This window comes from Bactrocera tryoni, chromosome 4 (genome assembly GCF_016617805.1).
Source record: "Bactrocera tryoni isolate S06 chromosome 4, CSIRO_BtryS06_freeze2, whole genome shotgun sequence".
NCBI classification, from domain to species: domain Eukaryota; kingdom Metazoa; phylum Arthropoda; class Insecta; order Diptera; family Tephritidae; genus Bactrocera; species Bactrocera tryoni.
The window spans coordinates 38,701,637-38,725,806 of NC_052502.1; the positions used below are offsets into that span (position 1 = coordinate 38,701,637).

The 24,170-nt window shown below is 33.4% G+C and overlaps 3 protein-coding genes across 4 annotated transcripts; 1 reads left to right on the top strand and 2 right to left on the bottom strand.

The window, feature by feature from the left end:
* The first annotated feature begins 1,391 nt into the window (after positions 1-1,391).
* On the top strand, positions 1,392-4,120 carry LOC120774012. The gene has a single exon (XM_040103292.1). The coding sequence runs from the start codon at positions 1,578-1,580 to the stop codon at positions 3,579-3,581; it is 2,004 nt and encodes a 667-aa protein (XP_039959226.1). The 5' UTR covers positions 1,392-1,577; the 3' UTR covers positions 3,582-4,120.
* Positions 4,121-4,208: 88 nt separating this feature from the next.
* On the bottom strand, positions 4,209-10,604 carry LOC120774013 (autophagy protein 5). The gene is made up of 6 exons (XM_040103293.1): positions 10,449-10,604; positions 10,296-10,395; positions 8,577-8,682; positions 8,279-8,501; positions 5,156-5,261; positions 4,209-4,687 (listed from the first exon to the last, which is right to left on the bottom strand). Exons 1-6 carry the CDS (start codon positions 10,602-10,604, stop codon positions 4,566-4,568), a joined length of 813 nt encoding a protein of 270 aa, XP_039959227.1. The 3' UTR covers positions 4,209-4,565.
* Positions 10,605-12,178: 1,574 nt separating this feature from the next.
* LOC120774308 (protein ABHD11) lies at positions 12,179-23,197 on the bottom strand. Of its 2 annotated transcripts, none has more exons than XM_040103839.1 (5): positions 22,884-23,194; positions 14,078-14,251; positions 13,765-13,994; positions 12,586-12,723; positions 12,179-12,520 (listed from the first exon to the last, which is right to left on the bottom strand). In XM_040103839.1, exons 1-5 carry the CDS (start codon positions 23,121-23,123, stop codon positions 12,388-12,390), a joined length of 915 nt encoding a protein of 304 aa, XP_039959773.1. In that variant the 5' UTR covers positions 23,124-23,194; the 3' UTR covers positions 12,179-12,387. The 2 variants fall into 2 exon arrangements, with proteins under 2 accessions (XP_039959773.1, XP_039959774.1); XM_040103840.1 differs by having other exon boundaries at positions 12,428-12,520; positions 12,591-12,723; positions 22,884-23,197.
* Between the last annotated feature and the right edge of the window lie 973 nt (positions 23,198-24,170).

Below are 24,170 nucleotides of genomic sequence, written 5' to 3' on the forward strand. Positions count from 1 at the left end.
GAATTTTGAACCTGGTTATAAACGTTATCTAAATTTTTTATTAATTTTTAACCTATTTTAGTGTACCAATATGGAGCATGTGTTAAAATGCACAGTAAGCAAGTATAAGTAGATCTTGAATTCTTTGTTATCCCGACATACTTTTTTGCATTATTATATTTTTAACAAGTAACATATTGCATACTTCATATTTAAAAACAGACATTTTGTGAATATTGACTTTGCAAAAACAACATTAAAATCCCAAAATTGCATTTTCTATTTGGAAATTTTTTTCAAGAAATTTAGTTCTAAATTAGAGGGCAGTGAACTGCTTCGATAAATTTAAACATAAGCCCTAAAGTGCGAATATTAACATATGGGCATATGAGTATTAGAGGTACCAGATTCTGCTAGTATTTGTTAGAATAAAAAACAGAGTTATGTATTTATACTGCCGATTGTCGCATTATTACTAAATTTTAATTCAGATTGCGAATTTTGGCCAGGCCTTTTTAATCTATGTATGTATGTACATAACATGGATAAATTTTGTATCATATGAATATAAGGAATGCGCTAATATTATATACAAACATAAGTTTGTACATACATATGTATATACTTATACTGCATGTATGTACATACATACATACATATATACGTCGTAGAAAAACTCGCTGATGTTGCAACCTGCAAAATTTTGCCTTGGTGACAATATTTTCATTTTGATATACATACGTAATTTCTTTAAAACTTTAGAACATTCAGTTTCGCATTCATAAAGTATTTATGCACGTGTTAAATGTATGGATGAGCGTTGACACGAGGTTATTAAATAAAAGGATGGGCAAGTCAGATCAAAGCCTTAAGAGTATATACATATGTATAGTATGTATGTACATGTATATTTGTACTGTAATTTCTATATACAAATTTACCGCCATAATGTAAATATACATACTTACATATGTGTGAATGGATGTATGTACATATATGCAAATGTTTATTGCTTGCTAGTCAGTGAGTTCTTTGAAAAATTAAATCTTTGGCTGCCTTTAAAATACAACACTGGACACGTTCACCTACACATATACATGACATGACTCACAGATACTAAACACATAAGCACTGCACGGAATTGGGAAAACACGTTCTGACTATACATTGTACAGTGTACACTATGTACATACGCATATGTATATACGTATTTGAACTAAAGCAACAGTTGAATTGCCTTTGTATTGGTTAGAACGACAAATGCTTACTTGCATCGTTCACTTGTTCCGTCCGCTATACTTCATGAATGTATGTATGTATATATATAAGCGCCATGTAGTTACAAATACATAGAAGATGAACCGAGCCAGAATGTCTGGCAAATGCTAGAGCAATTTTGCTGCTAATCGTTTAGTGTGGAAAGAAGAAACGGCGCAATCGAACGTGTATCATAGGAAGTCGCATTATTGCATACGGGAATATAATAATTTTTGAGAACACTAAAAGTTTATCGAGCGGTATAATTAAATTGTGGTTGTCCAAACATTGTATTTTTGGATGATAAAATCGGTTTAAAAATTATTAATGATTTTTATATAATGATATCTAAGTCAAATAATACACAAGTGCCAACAGCAGCAATAAATATTTTACAAAACACACATACAACAACAAATATGGCAAGTAATGGCGGTGCGAACAACCTCACAAATAATTCGAAAATGGGTTCTCGCCGAATATTTACACCTCATTTCAAGCTTCAAGTATTAGAATCATATCGAAAAGACAGCGATTGCAAAGGTAATCAACGGGCAACGGCCAGAAAATATAATATACATAGGAGACAAATTCAAAAATGGTTACAATGTGAATCGAATTTAAGATCTTCAGTTGCAAGTATAAATCATAGTGGTTTAAAACATCAGTTTCATAACGTTAGTCAACAACAACATCAGCAAGTGCCGATTATGATCCCAACGAATAGTAATAGTCAGTTTGGCTACCATCATTTTGAAAGTAAACCTCAGCAACTGCCCTTGGACACAGCTAGACACAGTGTCGCTACAAATTCTACTACAGTGCCATCAATACCAGTTGTGGTTCCATCAACGAATGCATCAACACAAGGGGTCTATGCAGCGGCGAACTTGGCCGCGGTGGTGGCGGCCGCCGCAGCAGCGGGTGCTATAGCTATCGCCAGCACTTCGACTACAAACACATCGTCACCACTATGTCAGACTGTAGTAAGTGGCAACACTGCAGGAATATCGTCACCAATTCTTCATACTCACCACCTTCAGCCTCACCACCACCATCATCATCATCATTACGATACGCCATACACTCATGCTTCTTCAAATATGTCTATACCGATACCCGTTCTAACACATATTTCCCCGCAACACCATCGGCATTACCCATACAACTTACCTCCGCATACCCATACACTGCTACAACCACAATCTCGGGTGTCAACAATACCGTCATTAATGTCGTCAACTTGTCTACCTGTGACTGTTTTGTCTTCAACTGACTTGGCTTCTTCAGGTTCGCCACAAACCAACATAACGGCAGAGGAAGTCCTATTCGAACGAAGTGAGGCAATTAATTCAATTGAATTGAGCGAACATGAAACGAAAATTGTAGTGGATAACATTGAAGACTGCTGTGGCCGCAAATCTTTAAATAAATATCCTCAAAGTGCATACATTGAAAATGGAAATCAAAAAGAATATGCATTGCAAAACTATAACGCGACACAAGAATCATCAAACACACCGTGCCTAACTGTTACGCCAATCGATCTATCTATTGGCTCTCGACGTGAGAATGCTGAGAACATAAATTGTAGTTTAAGACATTTACCAAGTACTGATGATGTGGCTGAAAATAAAAACGAGAATGTGGTCGATTTGACTTTTAGGAAGCGGAAGGTTATTTCGAGGAATGATCAACCAAACAAACACATGAGAAATTCGGAAAATAATTCTTCCACTTTATTAACAAAAGTTAAAGAACCTAATGAAAGTGATGATGATGATGATGACATCGAAGTTGAAATGGAAATTAAGTCACCTCCTCCGAAACCAGTAAAATTATTTAAACCATATCTCCTTGACGAAAAAGATGAGAAATTTGATGAAAATGAGGAAATTTCAGAAAAAAAAGTTTCCGATGAAAACGAGAGTTGTATATCTACACTATATAAAATAGAGAGTGATGGAAAACCAATTAATTTTAATCTGTCAAATATTCCCGATCATAATTTTCAAGTAGAGAGTACGTACTTTCAAAGATGCAAGCCGTTAAATCTTCCAAGTGCCTTTCATAAGACTGCAATGTCAGCTACATCTCCAGTGATTCCATGTGCCGAAGGATCTCCTGTTTCAGGATATGAGAGTTCATCTTCAACATATAGTGAATCATCATATAAAGAGGAGTATTACAGAATAAATGAAGAAAGAACCTGTAATATTGATCTGCAAGTACATGCAGTCTGTGAGAATTTGACATGCCAAGAGAATTGCGTTCGAAAATGGTTAAATCAAGACACAAACTCAAACCCACCGGCAACTAATGCTTCCATTGTTTTGTATGCCTAAGTTTTTTTAGATTGTAATTTGTAATCATTTACATACATTATTTTGTGTATACACATATGCAGCAAATTTTAAGTAATGATTATTTAAATTAAAAAAAAAAAAACGGAAAATCAAAAAATCTTTAGAGAGATTTATAGAAGGCTGTATATTGTATTTAAAAATTATGGCAATAACTGTAAACATATATATAATTATATATTTATCTTTATAATCCAAGTGGATAAAATTTATTAGTATCTACGGATGTAAATAAACACCCAAATGGGTAGTTTTCGGTAGTTGTAAGCAAAATGTAAAACCGTGACATTTAAAATGCAATAATTTTGAGAGTTAATGTTTCAACATATCAATATTAAATGAAATAAAATTATTTAGGATATAAGTATATTTTTATTTACATACACAGGATATGTATCACCGGTTTTAAAATGTCAATTAAAAAGTGGCTTAAGAATTAAAGCTTTAAATCAAATCGAAAATCTACAAGGAAATTTATGCATGTCATATGTACTCATATAAGATTTGTAATTTTTTGAAAAGTTATTTCTAAACTTGTATAGCTAAAGTTATAAAATAAAATGAGCTGCAATCAAATAAGTATAATAAAAGTACAAAGACTTAACTATATTTGGTTTTTGTTTTACTCTTTATTTATCCATAACTTTCAGCCTTCAGACAAGCCTTAACCATGATTCGGGTTATGAAATAATTTATTCAACCTGAACAGAAAACACTTCGCGTATTTTTGTACCAAATGAGAGATGAAATTTATTTGCAAACTTGGAAACAGCAAGAGAAAACTTAGAGAAACCGATTCAAATACAAAAATCATAAAAAATGCTGTGGTCCATTATAAGTTCCCATACACATATCTTCACTTTTCTCCTACTTTTTGGTCATAAATAGCAAGAATTTTCTTTTGCGGCAAAATCAGCTCAAAATTTAATGACTGCTTAATCTATACTCTTAAAGTATAATTAACAATTAAATATTAGATTCATAAACTAAAAATAAGTGTAGAAAATTATCCGGGTAACTTAAATGTTCGGATAACCATTGTAAATTTGCTCCATCGTGTATGCTGATACCTTGGGTCCGAACTTCAACTAAAAGAAAGAAAGGATATTAATAAAAACAAGAATAAATGTTAACTTCGGCTGCACCGAAGAATAATAAATTTAACAAGTCTATTATAACATAATAGAAACAGATCTTGATCGCTCAATTTGTCTGCCAGTGATCCGATCTAAACAATTTGTAAGGAAATTGTAGCGCTGCCTTTGATAATAATCTTCGCCAAATTTCGCTAATACATCTTGTTAATTAACAGAGTTTTCCATTCAAGGAAATGATTTTTATTGGTTAATTTGTATGGTTGCTACGTGTGCAAATTTCAAAAACTGAGGAGCTAGTTTGAGCATATACAAACGTATTTAGCTAACACAACTCAGCTCGTCAGTGATCATTTATATATGTGCTCTATTTGGTCTCGGTGTTACGAACTTCGTGGTAATCTTTATACATATTACATTTCAAGGTATAAATGTAATGACAAGTAGTGTATTTATACTTACCAACTTTTTTAAGTGGTGTCGACATCTCAATCATCAGTTCACCAACAGTTTTCTTTTGCCCGTTTTTGTTTATGGGTGTTATCAACTTTTGTATATAGGTATCTTCCTATAAATGCGAAAATTAAGAAATAATATTTGTTTATAATATATTGATTGACCAACAAGAGATATTTTGCAAAGCCATCAATTAAGAAAGGAGTTCTTCGGAAAAGAACTAAAGGTCCATTTATAAAACTTATTGAAGCAATAATATAATAAAAAATATTTATAATCCGTACAATAGTTGTATTTTATTGAATTCAAAATTTCTCTTTATTTTTTAGTTTATGTATCTTGCATTTAGTTGAAAACTAAGCAGATAAACAATCCCTTTTGTGATTGTTAAAATGTTCAATCAGTTTTTTTTTAATATTCAATATAACACAAATATATGGTAACATTTTAGCAAAATACCAGTATATGAAACTTCTATTTATGAACTTTAAATATTAATGCGTTCAAAATTAAATGTGTGCGGCTGAAGTTTTATTATATATAAAATTTTCTTCCTCTATCAACACATACTCCGAATGGATTCGGTTAGTAAGGACTGCGTCGAATAAAATCTTTCAAACTAGTAGTGCGAATATTATAAACTAAAATATGTATTTTAGATTTGAAAAAAAGAAGCAGAAAACAGTAATTATGTTTTATTAATTATTAATTTTTCCAGAACCCCTTCAATTAGTGCTTTCATGGTAGTGTCCGATACTATCATAGTTGCTGAAGACTTTTTTTCTTTTAAGGTTTTGAAGGACTTTAGTCACTTTTTTGTTGTCTTTATCTCCCTTTTTACTAAAGCCCAACTCTCAATCGGCCTATGTTCTGAATAGTTAGGTCGATTCGCTACTCTGGGAATTAATCATTCTCTTGGAACCACTCTAAGGGTGTTTTACCATACTGAACGTGAATTGATTGTACCCGATCAAATGAATGAACTGCTCTTTTTGCTTCAACTGTAACACCTGAAATTCCTTTGGAAACTTTGTAACATTTTTGGCTTTGAATTTTTTAAAAGCATTTCATCGGCTGTATAAATTTCCTGTTCAGGTGCTGAGAAGAGTCCGCTAAAATGTAAGTCTCGTCGTCCTTTATATAGCATTCGACTTTCGTAACAATATATTTCGCCAGCTTCTTAGCTCGTTGTTTTGCGGTTTCTTTCTTGACTGCGTTTCTCTCCGGAACTTTCAATATCTTGTACGTCTTCAGTCCTGCGTACGGAAGATTCTGAGCCAGTTTCCTTCTCGAAATGCTTGGGTGTTTCTTGATATTGGGCACAACGTTCATCGGACAATTTTCTTCGACGCAGTCCTTATTCCTAAGTTTGCCTCAAAAACTTGAGTAAAACCTGAAACTGATCATTGCAAGCTCACAAAGTTTCCGTTATTCAAAAAAACACGAAAAAACTTTGGCTTCATCGAAGCTAATATACCCTTCACAGGTGCATTTCTTTTAGTAACTATGTGTCCAGTTTGTATGGAAGCTATATGCTATAGTAATCCGATCTAAACAATTTTTTCGGAGATGATGTTATTACCTTAAGCAGTAATCCATGTAAAATTTCGTGAAGATACCACGTCAAATGCGAAAGTTTTCCATACAAGCCCTTGATTCCGATCGTTCGGTTTGTATGGCAACTATATGCAATAGTGAGCCGTTCTGAACAATTCCTTCCGATATTACATTATTTCTATGAACAATAACTCAACCCAAATTTCGTGAAGATAACACGTCAAATGCGAAAGTTTTCCATACAAGCCCTTGATTCCGATTATTCAGCTTGTATGGCTGCTATATGCTATAGTTAACCGATCTGAATAATTTCTTCGGAGATTACATTGTTGCTTCAGAAAATAATCTATACCAAACTTCGTGAATATATTTTGTCAAATGCAAAAGTTTTCCATACAAGAACTTGATTCCGATCGTTCAGTTTGTATGGCAGCTATATGTTATAGTGGTCTGATATCGGCTGTTCCGACAAATGAGCAGCTTCTTGAAGATAAAATGAAGTTTGCAAAATTTTAAAACGATATCTTAAAAACTGAGGGTCTAGTTCGTATATACACAGATAGACAGACGGACGGACATGGCTAAATCGACTCAGTTCAACATTCTGATCATTTATATATACTTTATAGTTTCTCCGACGCTTCCTTCTGGGTGTTACAAACTTCGTGACAAACTTAATATACCCTATTCAGGGTATAATAACGTGCCACAATTAAGCTACAAATTACGCTATAAACTCAAAACTTCAATTGAACTGTAATAGTGGCACGGCACAGTTTCATGTCATTAAGACTAAAAATTAAAAAGCATTGGGCGAGGTATCGCTCATTGTTCAATAAAATACCAAGTTAGATGCATAACATTTTCACTTTTCGGTTTAAAAATCGCGAAAACTGACCACAATTCCGTCTAATTTCCATATAACGCTTTGACTTAATCGAGCAAGTACAATCTTCTATAAGAGTGTAGAGCTGCTCCAGCACTGAAAGTATTCGACGCAATCTCCCCGGGGGAAGCAGAGGAAGAGGAAGATCACCACTCCGTTGGAAATAGGATAGAAGTTTACTTCTGCATACGAAATAGAAATAACCGGAAGTTTTGTGGGATAAGAAAAGTATTAAACCTATCAATTAGATTAAGATATCTCACAGATTGAGAGATATTTTGAAAAAAAAAAGTCAGCCATATTCAATGAGGGTCTCATATACGGTATCTGGGTTTGAAAAGTTCTAGTCCGATTTCGATAATTTTTAGCAGGCATTATAATCTTTCTTCGATATACTTATGTTTGAAGTGAGAGAAGCTGATGGAATTTAGTTAGGAAGTAGATGGGGTCAAATCCGTCCAACTTGGGAATTTTATATGGGCGGCAAAAGTGGTTATTATCCGATCTCATTGCAATGTATATTTTTTAAACTAAAGCAGCGCCTACAGCTATCGCTATTAGTTTCTGGTGTTACAAACAACCGCAAGGCGAGTAAAACTATTGTACTCTGTGCATCATATTGCGAGAATATAAAATCTACTTTATTAGCATAAGAAATTGCAAAATTGTTTATGATATATACTCACATCAGCATAAAATCGAACTGGAATGTATTTAAATGTTTCTTGATCTCCATTAGCCTCCATCAAACGCCTATTAATCGCCCAAAACTGATCAAATTTATCATTGCTTAATCCTTGCCAGAGTTGGTTATGATCCTTCTTTTGCATCGAAGATATTATTTGTCCTCTATGCTTCAGAACATCAGCTTCCTTTAAACATGACATAAAATGTGATTCCAAGAGGTCTCTGTAAATAATTATACATCTTACATATAAATTGTATTTTAGATTATATAATTGTATTTAATGAAAAAACACAAACCTAGTTGAAAGCTTCACTAAGACGTCTTCTGGGAATTTAGAAAAATGTATTGTAAGATACCACGGCACACTATCTTCTTCAGGATATAATAGATCGTATAAAACCCCTTTATTAAAACAAGAGTCAATATTACTTCGTATGCTACATATTTATCATATTTTAGATATATCACGTAAATTATGCATATTTCATTTAAATAGACATCCACTAAATTCCCATTCAGGGAGAATATAGAATGACGCATGCCATGTCCTACGGAGTAGAGTTATGGGCCAACACATTAAGGGAAAATAACCTACGTAAAGCCCAGAAAAAAGTATATCACACAGCTGCTCTAAGAATAGTATCGGCTTACCGAACAGTTTCAGGCGAAACTACATCGGTAATTAAGAGCATTTGAAAGAAAAAAATTTGAACGTTGAAAAAATAATAAAAATGTCACCACCGCAAAAGAGGAAATAAAGAGCGATACTTTGAAGCACTGGCAAACTCATTGTGAGCAAAGACGTCCTGGTACGCAGACGACTTGTATAGTTAAGAAGAAAAAAGGTTAACTTCGGCTGCACTTAAGCTAATATACCCCTCGCAGGTGTTTTTCTTTTAGTAACTATTAGTTTGTATGGAAGCTATAGTAATGTGATCTGAACAATTTTTTCCGAGATTACATTGTTACCTTAAGCAATAATCCATGTCAAATTTCGTGAAAATACCACGTCAAATACGAAAGTTTTCTATACAAGCTCTTGATTCCGATCGTTCGGTTTGTATGGCAGCTATATGCTATAGTGGGCCGATCTGAACAATTTCTTCCGATATTACATTATTTCTATAAACAATAACTCATACAAAATTTCGTGAAGATATATTCTCCAATGAGGAAGTTTCCCATGCAAGCTTTTGATTCCTATCATTCAGTTTATATGGCAGCTATATGCTATAGTTAACCGATCTGAACAATTTCTTTGGAGATTACATTGTTGTCTTAGAAAATAATCTACACAAGGTGCTCGATGTGAGACATACTGTTGCTGTTGTTGTTGTCGCGGCAGTTGACAGTCGTTGGGCGTATAAAAAATCCGGGTCCGTTCCGGTTACGTAGACTCGACTGCCGTGGGAGACGATTAACTCGGATTTTATCGTGCCAACCCTGTGTAATAAGTAATACACTTTTGTTTCGTATTTGGTACCTAAGTTATTGGAACTTGTGGGCTTTTGGTAAAAGGCATTTTATGGCCGTGAAAATTGTCCGATTGAGTAAATAAAATTAATAAAACTGTTATTGATATTTATATTAAAAAATGATTATAAACGAATTAGTGAAGTGTTAGTGGATATAAAAGTTAAAAATATAAGTGTAAGATTCATTATAAATCGGATAAACACGCGTTTTAAATAGTTGAATTTTCGAACTTTAAATGCAAATATCTCAAAAACCATAAGTCAGCGGCACCTATATATATGACCTCCTCTATTCGTACATACCAATTTTAACACCGAAATCCGTGGATGCTATTCTAAAATCTACCCTTTTAACCCAGTCATTGAGCTATTTAAAATGGCAATATATGATATAAATAAATCTTCTCATCTACCTTGATAGGTAGCATAACTGGTTGCCTATGCCATATTCATCAAAAACAGTTAAGTGAAATTTAGGGGACATTTTCCAACTCACCTCTTTGGTTTTTAGTAAATTTGATTTAAGTTTACTTAACTTACCAATTGGATAATGTAGTTTTAAAGGGATTCCATTGTAATCAAACCATACGTTTCCGTCCTGTTGTTCGTGTGATATATAACGACTAAAATATTTTTTAACCTATAGAAATAGTTTTACATACATTAACATGCTTAAAAAATTTAATCTTATACCTTATCAGTTACTAGAGGTAAATAACTTAAACGGGAGACCATCAAGTAAAAGTTTTCAGGCTGTTGTAAACCGACGATTTCTTCCGAGTCAGCTTGAAAGCAAATAGCAATTTGACCCTCCCAGATCATTCTTAAAATCTCCCGATCATGAGCCATTTTATTTACCCAATTAAAAAAACGCTTTGTTATTATACTACTTGTAGCAAAAGTAACCAAGTAAATTAACAAAGATAATATTTTAAAATCTGCCTTGTTTTTATCGGTAAAACATAGTGTACCTTTCTGTCAACAATTCAACACCAAATACATTTCGATACCAATAATCGGAAATTATGCCTTCACTCATTATGACATTATAGGGTGTTGATACCAGCAATTAAATAAAATCTCAGCATTTGTAGTTGATGACATCATTCAACTTCATAAGGGGGATTCTCTTGCTCTTGTAAGATTGCATGATGACAGAAAATACAAAAATCGTATACCGAAATATGCAAGGGCAAGAGAGCGCTTCCACTCCGTTGGAAGGACCAAGTGGAGAAGGACCTGGCTTCGCTTGGAATATCCAATTGGCGCCACGTAGCGAAAAGAAGAAACGACTGGCGCGCTGTTGTTAACTCGGCTATAATCGCTTAAGCGGTTTCTACGCCAATTAAGAAGAAGAAGAAGATATGATAATAAACCTTTCTTTGTTTACATACATATACTCAACTCTACAAAATCTTAGGGTGCGTTGCAACACTTTTCGCTACTTTCATTGTAATCAGGGTGTTGTGTTATACTATGTTCGGACCGACATTGAAAACACATTTGTATGTTGTTTTCGATGAGTTTTCACTGACAACTATCAATAGCGGCATTATCTTGCTCTTGCAAGATTGCACGATGACTCAAAATGCAAAAATCCTATACCGAAATATGCAAGGCCAAGAGAGCACCGATTGCTGAAACTAGTGATATATGATGGCACGATAATAAACGTCGCTTTTGGTCTGACATATTTATAGCCATTGCAAATAATTTTCTGCGTGTGTTTGTTGTTGTGCCGTTGCACCAAGAGGAAAATTCTACAATTTGGGCACCGTGCAAGGTTCTGCAAGAGCAAGAGAATCTCCTTAATATGAGAATATCAAGCGACAGCTGATTTTGTATATGGAATGTAAACAAATATCAAGTGACAATTTAGGGCCGGTAAAATATGTCTTCCAAAAACATCGATTAAACTAGAGCAGGCACCGATTATAATGAGTGGAATGTAAGTTTTCAAGTAGTTTTCAGCGAAAACTGTTTTTTCGTTTGACAGATTTTACATGGACGAAAACACAAGTTTTCGTGCGAAAACCAGTTTTTCCCACGAAAACATGTTTTCGTTGTCGGTCCGAACATAGCATAAGCACGTTCAATAATATTTGAAAAATATCTTTGGGGTTTTATGTGACAATCCCATTTCTGACATCAATTGTAACGGTTTTTCGATAAATCTTCTATCTTGTAACTCATTCTTGAGTTCGAACGCTGAATTGTTAAATAAAAATCCCAAGTTAATGCCTATACACTTATCTTTATTTCTACTTCCAACAACTTAACGCCAGCGATAAGGGATGTCCAACTTATTACAGTGTGAGAGCGCCTCATAATTAGCGTTTTTATAACATTTTCCATTATAACCAGATCGGACAAAATAATAATTTTTGGGTATTTAAATTAAAACACGTAACATTTTATTACGATTGAAAATTACTATATAGTGGTCCTTTAATATATCGAGAACTTTGACAGCTGATCGAGTTCAGGATTTTTTGACGTTTGGGAATTGCTCTCTCACTTCTAATGGGAGATGAGTTGGACATCTCTTTATCTCTGTCGTAGATTCTACTTTGTTCTCGTACCGATATTCTTCACAATATATACATGTAAAATAATCTAAGTTTATTTAAATTTATCGCTTCAAAAAATCCACGACTAAATTAACAAACATTTCCGGCTGATCAAAATGGACTAAATGACCCGCATCAAGCCAATGTAGTTCCGAGTTAGGAAACATTTGTTGAATATCCGGCCAACTATTAGGACTGTTAAAAAGACATAATGTTTATCTACTAAAATATTAATATATATATGTGTATAATTTCTTTACTCAACAAAATTGGATTGATTCCCACAGATGAACATCACTGGTCCTCTAAAAGGTGGTAAATCCTTCACATGCTCCTGGAAGTCGTTGAATAATCTCAAATTTTTGTGAAGAGTACCAATATTAGGAACCCAATAGAATCTAAAACAGAGATAACATATAAGATTTTACTTAATTTAAAATGAACGATAATAAATTTTTTTAATACTTTAGATATCTTAAGATTGGATCAAACTTTAGAAAAAAAACTGTGTAGTTTCTTTAAATCTTTTATTTATTAGTTGGCATTGTGCATCTGTTGGCGTTAGGGAAAACGAACAAAAGCATCGTGAATCTTGTAAGATTTTAGACTAGTTTTTCCATATCAGACACACTGAGCCCTCCATATAGCCTTTATGTTCGTTTATATACATTGTAAATATCATTGATAAAATAAGTTATATAATATCCACTTATTGGTTATGAGCGATTTTTTTCAATATCTGTAATTTCAGTTATTGCTAATTTTGGGTTCATTTCATGTACCACTTCAAACATCTACTATACTTCATTTCATTTTTTCTTGATAAATTCATTGACAATATCAAAAATCATAAGAACGGTACACTGCCGAGACGAAAAATTGCATATATGTACGTATTTACCATACCTGCTACTTTTATGCTATACTAATATTGCGATCACAAGTAACGCTATTAAACTTTACAAGTTTTTTGTGGACTGCTATTGGAATCCCAATTCACAGAATCGAACTGCTATTGCAATTTACAGAATCGAATTGATATCACAATTCACAGGATGAAACTACTATTGCAATCGGAATTCGCGTGAACTGCTATTTACAAAACGTGACCGTAGTAGTGATATGCGATTTTTCAGTCACAGTAAAATATAATTACCGGTAGTGTAATATCGTTCATCATTACCACTTATCCGTTTGTACAAAAATAAATCGAATATACCGACCGTAAATAAAATTGGGTGTGTGAACGGAATGCCAGTTGAAACTTTAAGCTCTAGAAATAATTTCTTCATCAGCCATTCTGTTCTAAATTGGTTTATCCTTCGATTCCAATTAAAAATTATATAACTACGAAGGATGATGCATTTTCTAAAAGCGGCATTGATTTGAAATTCAAGTTTGCAAATAGACCTAGATATTTGATTTTCTGTTATACATACTCTCCAGTATTCCGTTTTCTCAAATTCATCAATATAAACTCAACAGTTGCTTGAACTCCCACTGCTTTTTTAATTTGATCTTCAGCTATTTTGCGCCCTTGTCCTAATGAATATTTCGCAGGAATATCAACATTTTCCATAGCTTTAAATATTTCATCCATTTGATGAAAGTCTCGCGGCACTGCAATGGGAGATATGTCAATAATAATTGCCCGGTCCACAAGTTCCGGCTTGAAAATAAAAAATATAAATAAATTTAATTGTTGCATAAGCGGACGAAATTCTATTAACGAATATAATATAGGATACTAACATGCTTAAGAGCTAAATGCATCATCGTTCTGCCTCCCATGCTATGGCCCATTGCACATGTTTTTGTAATTCCTTTACTTTTCATTAATTCTGAAATATCTACTGCCATATGGGCAGAACTATGCTCAGTTGTATGGGGACTATCGCCGTGATTTCTCGCATCTACAGTAAATATCTGTAAAAAAAAAAGCATTTTATCAAAGAAATTATAGTGTAAACCATCCTTTTACTGTTGAATTCTTACAGTTTGATGGGTTGAGTGTAATAAAATATTCTTTCAGGACTGACATCATTTTTACTTAAATTTAGAGGTTTTTGTTGTTGTAAAAGAGTATCTACTCATACATGCAGAGAGGTGGTTTTTGTCATGTCAGGAGTATATATGTTTTGTACGAGTATATCATTGTTGATCCTGGATATGTAGAAATTTAGCCTTCTACAGTATTCAGAGTGAAGTTGCGCAAAGGTAATCCTGATTTCAGGCGGCATTTCAAGCTATTATTCTGCGACGTATGGTGTATAAACACCAAGAAACCCATATACTAGTAGGGAATCAATGCAGGTGTTAGTTTTTCCCCTATGAATAGCATTCGCTGCTTGTCTGAAGTTTGTCGCGTCCAAAGTGTGGTCGTTATTCTGCAGCAGGAATGTTTCCTTGATTTTGTTGTTATTATTATCCAGGCCTTGTTTGGATGGTAATACATATGTTAATTGTCATAAAGATCGTCTTACGGGAGCCCCAAGAAACGTGCTCTTTTGATGAGGTTGAACAATATAAGGACAATAGGGATTGTTGATCCGATTCAAACCATTTTTCACATAGCGGCATACTATTATCAGAATAGGATTTAACGAAGTGCGTAATTTTTCGAATTCACCCATTTTCGCAGGGAGGATAGGTAGGCCAAAAATATTCAGGGGTGTTGTGGAATCTGATAGTTGTCGGAATCAGAATTGAAACCGATCAAAAAAAGCAGTAGGTGTCATGAATTCAGACATTATTGGTTTGATATTCGAAACAGAATTTGTATCGGTTTTGGGTGTCACGGAAACCAATTTTATCGGTTTTGCTGTCAGAAACAAAGCAAGAAGATAATCGCACACAGATTTGAAATGCAAGTTAAGAAATCAAGTTATTTAATTGTTACAAATTAATTTATCTTTATTTCTATAGGAGAAACATAAGAATAAAACACGTAATGTTTTAATTATTGAGTTTTGAAAAAAAATGCGGATATTTAAGGTGGGAGCCTGTTTTAGAAGCTTAAAAAATTGATAATTGGTTAAAGCGAAATTTCAAGGGTTTATAGATATATATTTAAACATCATCCGAAAATTTTTGGATACGAAATCTTTGATTTTCTGGCTTTGCATTTGGGTGCATGTGCATTTGTCGGACGGCGCGCAGGATACAGGTCTCAATTTCTATCGGAAACAAAAAATTCTAAGAGATTTGTTAATAACTTATGTTCAAGTTAAACTAGGAAAATTTCAAAAACAATTGTAAAATTCTAAAAAATTTTTAAAATTTAAAAAAAAAGTGGCCAAAAAAATGTTACTTTTTGTTGTTTAAACATATTTTCAAACTTAACTTTTCTTATTTTTTTTTAGTTTAAATAGAAGATAATAATTTAATGCCAAAGATAATAAACTTTGCTCCAAAAACCGTAAAAATGAAAAACCGAGAAATCGCGCGTCAAAGTCTTCGCTTTCTGCCCATACATTTTAAAGAGATTTAAGCAAAAAAAAAAATTCAAATAGTTTGAAGATTCTAAAGCAGTTTTTCCCTTGAAGAAGATTTACAAAACGTAATAAACGTAACTTAACACCCAAATGCGTCTTTATTCATTCACTAAATGTTATCTCTTAAAGTCTTCCTTTAATTCGGAACTTATTAAAAACTTTAAAGAGATTGCTTCCAAATGTATTCATTTGCAAGTTTTGTCACATTAGTAAACAGCTGGTTCGAATATTGGTTTTGCGTATATTCGAAAAGACGAAAATCCAATCAGATTCTGTGACATCATTGAAAATCAGAATTGGTTTGTAATTCTGACAGCTAAGCAATTCTGTCTTGGATTTCACAACACCCCTGATTAGCATTGGGCAAATTCGGTTATTAGAGGTTGAATGGTTTAGGATATAAGTATAACTTATTAAAGGGCGGGCCTGCGCTCACTTTTTAACATTTTTTCAGCTATAAATGCCCCTCGCTAATGAAATTTCTTGTACTTAGTAACAGCCTGTTATTGTGAAGCTTAGTTAGGGCTGTTTACAAGATTAACGGCGTTTTGTGAGCGTAGCAATGGTCCGATTCCGTCCATCTGCAATACCAACCCTCCTTGTGTGTGAGACATGTTTACAAAGATTCATCAAGATTCTCAATATTTACTCAAGTTATCGTTTACACGGACGGAGAGACAGTTTCTCGGTCTCGTCATCCTGATAACTTATATCTACAGGATTTTTCAATAAGAGTGATATGTTTTCTTTTCTTAAAAAAAACACACTATTTGTTTTTTATTTAGTGTGATTCTTTAATCATTGAAGAGATTCTGGTTTATTTATTTATTTTTATTTATTTTATATATATTTATTTATTTAACACCAATCGACACTATACATCTAATAACAATTATAATGCTAAATAAGACAACAGGCTTAAACATATAAAATTAGGAATTAAACTCGTGACCTAGTTCGTATGCTAGTATTTTAATAAAGCTTTTTTAACGATCTTTCTGAGGTTCTGTAGAGACCCGCTGAAGAAGTTGATGTCACAGTGCAAAGAGTTTACCAATCTACAGATTCTTTCCTTTTCCTTTCCATCTGTCTAAGGTTAAGCTCATTTGCTACGATTTCAAAGTCTGCAAGGATTTCTGGGGCATCAATTAATCCATTGAGGATTTTGAATAAGAAGATGAGGTCCTATACCGCTCTCCATTGATAGTAACGGTGTCGCCAGCTTCATTTCGACAAACTGTCAATTTAGGATATCATTCCGCTAACAAAAAAGGCTGCGTTTCCTCTTTGACTGTGTTGACGTTGACGTATAGTATATGGATAGACGTGTAGAGTGCACATCATTATTTGTTCGCATGTAATATGTCAACGGGAACCAGGTAAAAATGCGTTGTCGCCAATCTAGCGACTACAAACGCAGTGGCGCGTTTTCATGGTCGATGTTCTTTCTCCTTTGCGCATCACACTCAACATAGTCTTATACAGAAGTACATTTCATCACTGTTCTGTTAAGGGGGGAGCCTGATTTAGAAGCTTCAAAAATATATTTTTTTTTTTTTTTGCTTAAATCTCCTTAAAAATAATCTAAAAATATCCCAAAAGTTTTAGATGGGAATTTGAAATATTTTCGAAGCTAGAAGGAAAACAGTGACCGGGCGTATAGGAGATATATGAGTGATTGGGCAGAAAGCGAAAACTTTGACGCGCGATTCTTCTAGCTGCGGTCAAGTACCATGGAACGCAAAAGGACTAAACATTTTAGTCAGTTTCTCTGAAAAAATACTAAAACTCGTCGCTTTTGGCCCAGGATACGTTTGGCTTTCTGAGGGGTGTATTGGACAATGTTGGTTTCCTAACATTTTTTTCAGCTTTCTATATCAAATAATCTGTATTTTTTTTGGCGTTAATTTCTGAATACAATTAGAAATGTTAGTTAAATTGTTTCATTCTGTTTTATATTGAGGAAATCGCGTGATTTGCCATTTTTACGTAGTTTTAGTCTTTTTCTTTATGAGTTCTAAAATATCGGAAGGATATTTAGTATAAAAGCTTTTTGTTTAGGAACAGTAGTACTTTCCCAAGCCGATTCTTGAATAGTTTTCGTCAAAACATGAACTTCATTTTCTAAAATATATTTTTTCTGTTTTTATATTTACTTTAACATCAATATATTTGTAGAGCATAACTTTGAAATACTCTCAATCCGTATGTCTATTAGAGAGATAAGGTGGTTTGTTTTAGATGGCAATTTAGGATTAGATATACTGGCGAATGGTCCTAGTTTAAGTCCAATCCATTTTCTATGGTAATGAAGGTCTTAAGATATTTGTCGAGTGATGAAAAATTCGATCAGCTCAGGTCATTTTCTTGTGTCGGAAGGCCAGTAAATCGGCTTGCCAGTAGACATGAAGTCCACCTATGATGAAGTTCTGGGTACAAGTCCATTTTGATATTGTGTCTAGGTGTGCTATATATTTCGGTAATACTTATTTTTCCGAAACTAGATTCAACCGATAAGGTCGTGGATTGGAACTTTAGGACACTTATATTAATTTCTTCGTATTGGGGAATATTATCTCTGATAATTATGGCACTCTCCCTCTTGCATTGTTATTTATGTACGTGGTTCGAAGAATACGTTTCGTAGGTTTTGAATTTAACGAAAGTCTCATTTGTATAATTGGTCTCTGATATAAGACAAATATCATCTTTTTCAACATGGAGTAATCTCTCCAATTCTTTTCTACGTTTGAGCAAGCCATTTGCAATCCAGGTCATAATTTTTATGGGTTTAATTTTTGCGTCTTACTATCGCTTTGTTGTCGTTCTAATTGAATCAGCTTCAAAGCGTTGGTACAATCTCAGCAGGCTTTAATATGCAATTAACCTCCATAAGGATAAACTCAGACTACTGGTCGCATTTTACACTGGCAACTGCAAGCTGAAGAAGCATTTACACAACATGAGCTTAGCTTCTTGCGTGAATTGCCCAAGCCTGAAACACCAGAACACCTGGTAATCGACTGGACACCAGTCGGTATACGCAGGCTTGAAGCCCTAGGATCCATTTTTCCCAGACAGGAATCAAATCGCTTCGCTAGCACCCAGCAGAATATTGCACTTTATCAATGTGGTGGGGTTATGTGAGTCTCTGTGATTTAGGATAGGGCACAATAGACCTAAGTTCACGGTGCAATCCTCATGTAATAATCAAATCTAATCTAAATGGGACCACATAACTCGTGCTCCACTCCTTATGTGTCTTAAGGCCTGAGCAGGTCTTAAGATGCCTCCATCCATTGCATGTATTACACCTGTCCGAGGTAGAGTTGGGATGGAGCCTTTTGGCGCAAACGCAGCAGAAAAATTCCTCCGGGCCCGTGTTGGACTCAATATCAGCACCAGTCAGGAGGATACGGAGCAACACTGCTGCAAGGCGTTGCTCTAGTGACGACAAACTTAAATTAATACTCACCGATCCAATCGGGGTTAGATCGCTGAAAAAACAGCCCTTGGCCGGATAAAATCCGGGTCAATTCTAGTGCGTAGAACGGGCTGTCATGGGAATCGCAATGCTGTCATTTTGATATGTATTTATTTCTTAGACGAAGTTAGATAGATTTAGAATACCATCCACCGATGTCGGGGTTAAAATTTGAATAGATCTGGCACTCTTGTAAACTTTTTATTATATTTGTAATTCAAGTTCAAAAACTTAACAATTGTTTGCAAGTAATTTCTCCATTTGTAATGAATTTTAAACTTATACGGTGTAGTTGGCATACATTAACGCCTTTTAAATTTTCTCTGGCGTAGAAGGTAAATACTGATAGAGTTGGTGTTTCACATGACTATGACTACTATTCATGTATTTGAGGTAGAATATTTATTTTTGTGCACAATAACAACAATATAAGTGTAATTATATTATTGATAATTGTAATATAATATTAATAGGTTAATCAACATCGTTCATGCTAGAACTCCTGAAAAGCTCATTCATTTAACAAAAATATTACAGTGTTACTAAACTATTTATCTGAATATATAACTGGGTAAATTTTAGAATATCATCCCTCGATGTTGCTAACACTTATATTTTTAAAAGTCTCGATTAAAAATTCAAAAATTGGTATTAATCACACTTAGTATTTCACAATGTTTCACGAAATTTTTTCACATTTTTTACTTTGTATATTTAAATATACCCTCTAAACATTGAAATAAGTTCAAATTTCACTTTTATGGTGTTATATTTTAGCTAAATTTATTAATTCAAAAATTACTTAGCCTACTCATCGTTGAAAAGGTTAGATTACAATTATGAGGAAAACGAGCATCGCCACATCTTAAACACCAAATATGTAGAATTTTGAACGATTTTTCTTTGTTTGTATTTTCGCGTGATTTTTTTTCTATATTAACTATAATAAAAAATTCTTTCCAACATTTTTCAAGCCATAACTGAGTTGTGAACACTTTTTCCTTATCCTTATAAAACTCTATGATAATACTATTATAAAATTTAAATCATAACGAGGTGACTGAAGTACTTTCGCGTAGTACTCCTTTCTGCGTTGGCGGCCTTTAGCCGCGCATTGAAAAAATAACCCTGGTCGATCCAATACCCAAGGTGACTGAAGGGGGTATTCTACTGTAGAATTTTGAAAAATTCGATTTTTTTTCATATACGTATTTAAAGTTTAGACCCTTAAGAACATTTCCTCCAAAGGATTTTTAAAAATTTAAATTATTTTAAGAGCTACAGTTACTTTAGTGACGCAGTACCTAGCCCGGTTCGGCCGTATCGAATTTTTTACACGCGTTTTTCTCGAAACTACTTTTTTCCACACGATACCGGCATTATCTCAAGTTCTATACAACCGATTTACTTGAAATTTTGTGTGAACCTTCTTTATATAATCCTTTATCGTCCCTACTAGCATCGTGTCAAAATTTTTGTTTTTAATATTTTTAAAAAATTCAGGAACTTCAAAAAAAAAAAAAGCGTAAAAATGATTTTTGTCAGACAGACGCCATTTTTCAAAAAAAATTTTCGTGTTTCCTGAAATAGGGACTATAACAGCATCCTTACTGATTAAGAATTTCTTTTGATTTTTTTTTTCAGACCACCAGGAGAGTCAGGATCAATGTCACCAGGATGCGACATTTTTTCTTACACCTGTCTCCCCCCCCCCCACCCAATCATTTACATTTTTAATATTTTTTTGTAAAATTTTTTTTCTGTATTCTTAAGATATCAATAAAAACACCATAAAAAAATGGATAGTAAATATATTAATTGCCTTTTTTTACGACACTTTAAAAATTACCTGAAATTCATGCTTCTAGAGTAGGATACCCCCTGAAGTACTTTTGCCTAGTACTACTTTCTGTGTTGGCAGCCTTCGTCCGCGCTTTAACAAAATAACCCTTGTCGAGCCAATACTTGGGATGACTGAAGTACTTTTGCGTTGTACTCCTTTAAAAATCAAAGTATTTTATTACGTAATATTATTATTCAATATTACTTAAAAAGATTGTTTATAGTAATTTTAATTTGAAATATAATTTATAGGTGCTTGTTTTTATTAGAACTAAGATTGCTAAATAAAGAAAGAGGAATTATAGCGACAAAGAGAAATTTCAGGGAGTTGCTCATATTTGCTTATTATCATATGGCAACGCTCAGTTTACTCATTATTGTTAGCACATAAATGATGCTCACTACGAGTGTAAAAAGTTATTTTTAAAATATAAATTCTTACTTATAAAACCTGCAAAAAGTGTAAATTGTGAATTTGTTTAAATGTTTGTAGTTTAATTAAATGAAATTGAAGTTAAAAATGTGCATAAAATGAGTTTAATGTAGTGAAATAGCTTGTTGAAATGTTTAAATTTGGGAATTACCTACAATATTTTTTAATCAGGAGGACTTCCTCTTTCCAACGGTACCTTCAGATCGCGGCGCCAAAGAAATCGGAATTGTGCCATTTGACAGACTGCAACCCTTTGGTTGTTGTTAAATAAATAGATTCGAACAAAAGTTTAATATTGATAAAAACTATTTTTGCACAATATAATGTAAAAAATATGTACAAACGAATTAGTGAAGTGTTATTGAACATAAAAATTAAAAATACAAGTGAAAAAATAATTTGAAATCAAAAAATACGCAATTCAAATAGTGGTAAGTTTCAACTTTCAACGCAAAATATCTCAAAAATTATAAATTTCCTGCGGCTATAACTATAATCTGTAGACCTAATTTATTCCCGAAATCCTGGGACGGTATATTAAAATTTTTCCAATTTTTGAACTTTAAATGCAAATGTCTCAAAACCCATAAGTATATATACATATATAATTTCTTGATTTAGAGGATCTGCTCTATCCGTACATACCCATTTTAACCCCAAAATCAAAGGATGCTATTCTAAAATTACCCCCATAAGTATATATATATATCTTGATTTGGAGGATCTGCTCTATCCGTACATACCCATTTTAACCCCAAAATCAAGGGATGCTATTCTAAAATTTACCCGCATTCTGTATTTATCTTAATCTTGAAGCAGGGTGCCACTATAGTATTTACCCTAATATTATTAGGGTAAATTTTAGAATAGCATCCCCGGATTTCTGGGTTAAAATGGGTATGTACGGATAGGGGAGGTCCTCCAGATTAAGAAAATAAAAACATATAGTTGCCGCTGACTTATGGTTTTGAGATATTGGCATTCGAAGTTCAAAAATTCAACTATTTAAAATGCGTGTTTCTCCCATTCATAATGAATTTTATAGTTGTATTATTAACTTTTAGATCCACTAACACTTCACTAATTCGTTTCTAACCATTTATTTTATATTAAATAATGCAAAATTCTAGATCGCAGCCTATTATTCAAATCAACAATTTTTAATCGACAAAAACAACTAAACTACAATAACAGATTAATGACATCGATTACGACACCAATTGTGCCCAGCTTATAAGAAAAAAAAAGTACAAATGTTTTATTAGAAAAAATATTCAATCATGGCACTCCTAATGACAATCTTACCATTTTATCCACTTTACTTTCCAATGTTCGAGCAACAGTTTTCCAATTACGCTGGGAACCAAAGAGCCCGTGCATTATTATTAGAGGCAAATGTGCGGAGTTATTTTCCCCATAAAGTGTATACGCCATTTGTATTGGAGTTATGCTGGAAAAGGAACGCATCATAGGAGAAGCATATAAAGCTTTTTCTATGCATCTCTTTAATAAGAATTTAGGAATCATTTGATTGGTAAAATACATGTAATATTTAAACAATGAGAAACTGATGTCAGAAATTTACACAACTAAGTAGTTTCCGCAAAGAGAATTCATAAAATCGATACTTTCCGATAGACACAATGGCAATATTTCGATTCTTTCGGCGGTATTTGTCATGACATGTAGTTTCCGCAAAGAGAATTCATAAAATCGATACTTTCCGATAGACACAATGGCAATATTTCGATTCTTTCGGCGGTATTTGTCATGACATGTAAAGAAAAACAAAACAAAATAATACCATGTTCAGACCGAAAATTTAAAAGATTAGATTATATTTAAGCATTTCATAACCCAACAGTGTTCTCACTGCCGTTAGAAAGATCAAAAAACAGCTGTTATTGTCATTCAAGAATTCACATCGCTTATTATTTATCAAAAGAAAAGATTGTCATATAGTATTTTGAAATAAAAACACGGTTTTTTTTAATATTTTGCATATAATAGAAATAATGGATGCATTTTTTCATTTGTTAAGTCGATTTTCAGATGAAATTAGATTCTTTACTTTAAAAAAAATTTGTTTGTTTACATTTTTTTCCCTTTGTAGTGTCTAAATCAGCTGTGATAAAGTAACAGATTTCCAGTGCTGACAAGTAGATTGCGCAAAATCAGAGTCGCGCAGAGAGATTTAGCGTGAAGTGATTTGGAACTGTCATTTTTGTATGGCGAAATCTTGATAAATTTTTAAGATTAGTGGGATAATCCATTCAACAGCCGAAATCGAGTGATTAAGTGTCGGTCTGAACATGGTATAAGAGCGAATGGCATATAAAATTGTGGAACTTTAAAGTGAAATATCTCGAAAACTATGAGTCTGAGGACGGTATATGTGTATACATTTTTTAATCCTGAGGACCTCCTCTATCCATCCGTACCATCAAATCGCGGCGCCGAAAGAATCGTAATCGTGCCGACACAATAGAATTATCATAGGCCTCGCAGTAAAATGCTGACAATTTATTGCCAGAAAAGCTATTGTAACGATAATATAATAATAAAAACGAGCTACGTCAAAACTGTAGCGCA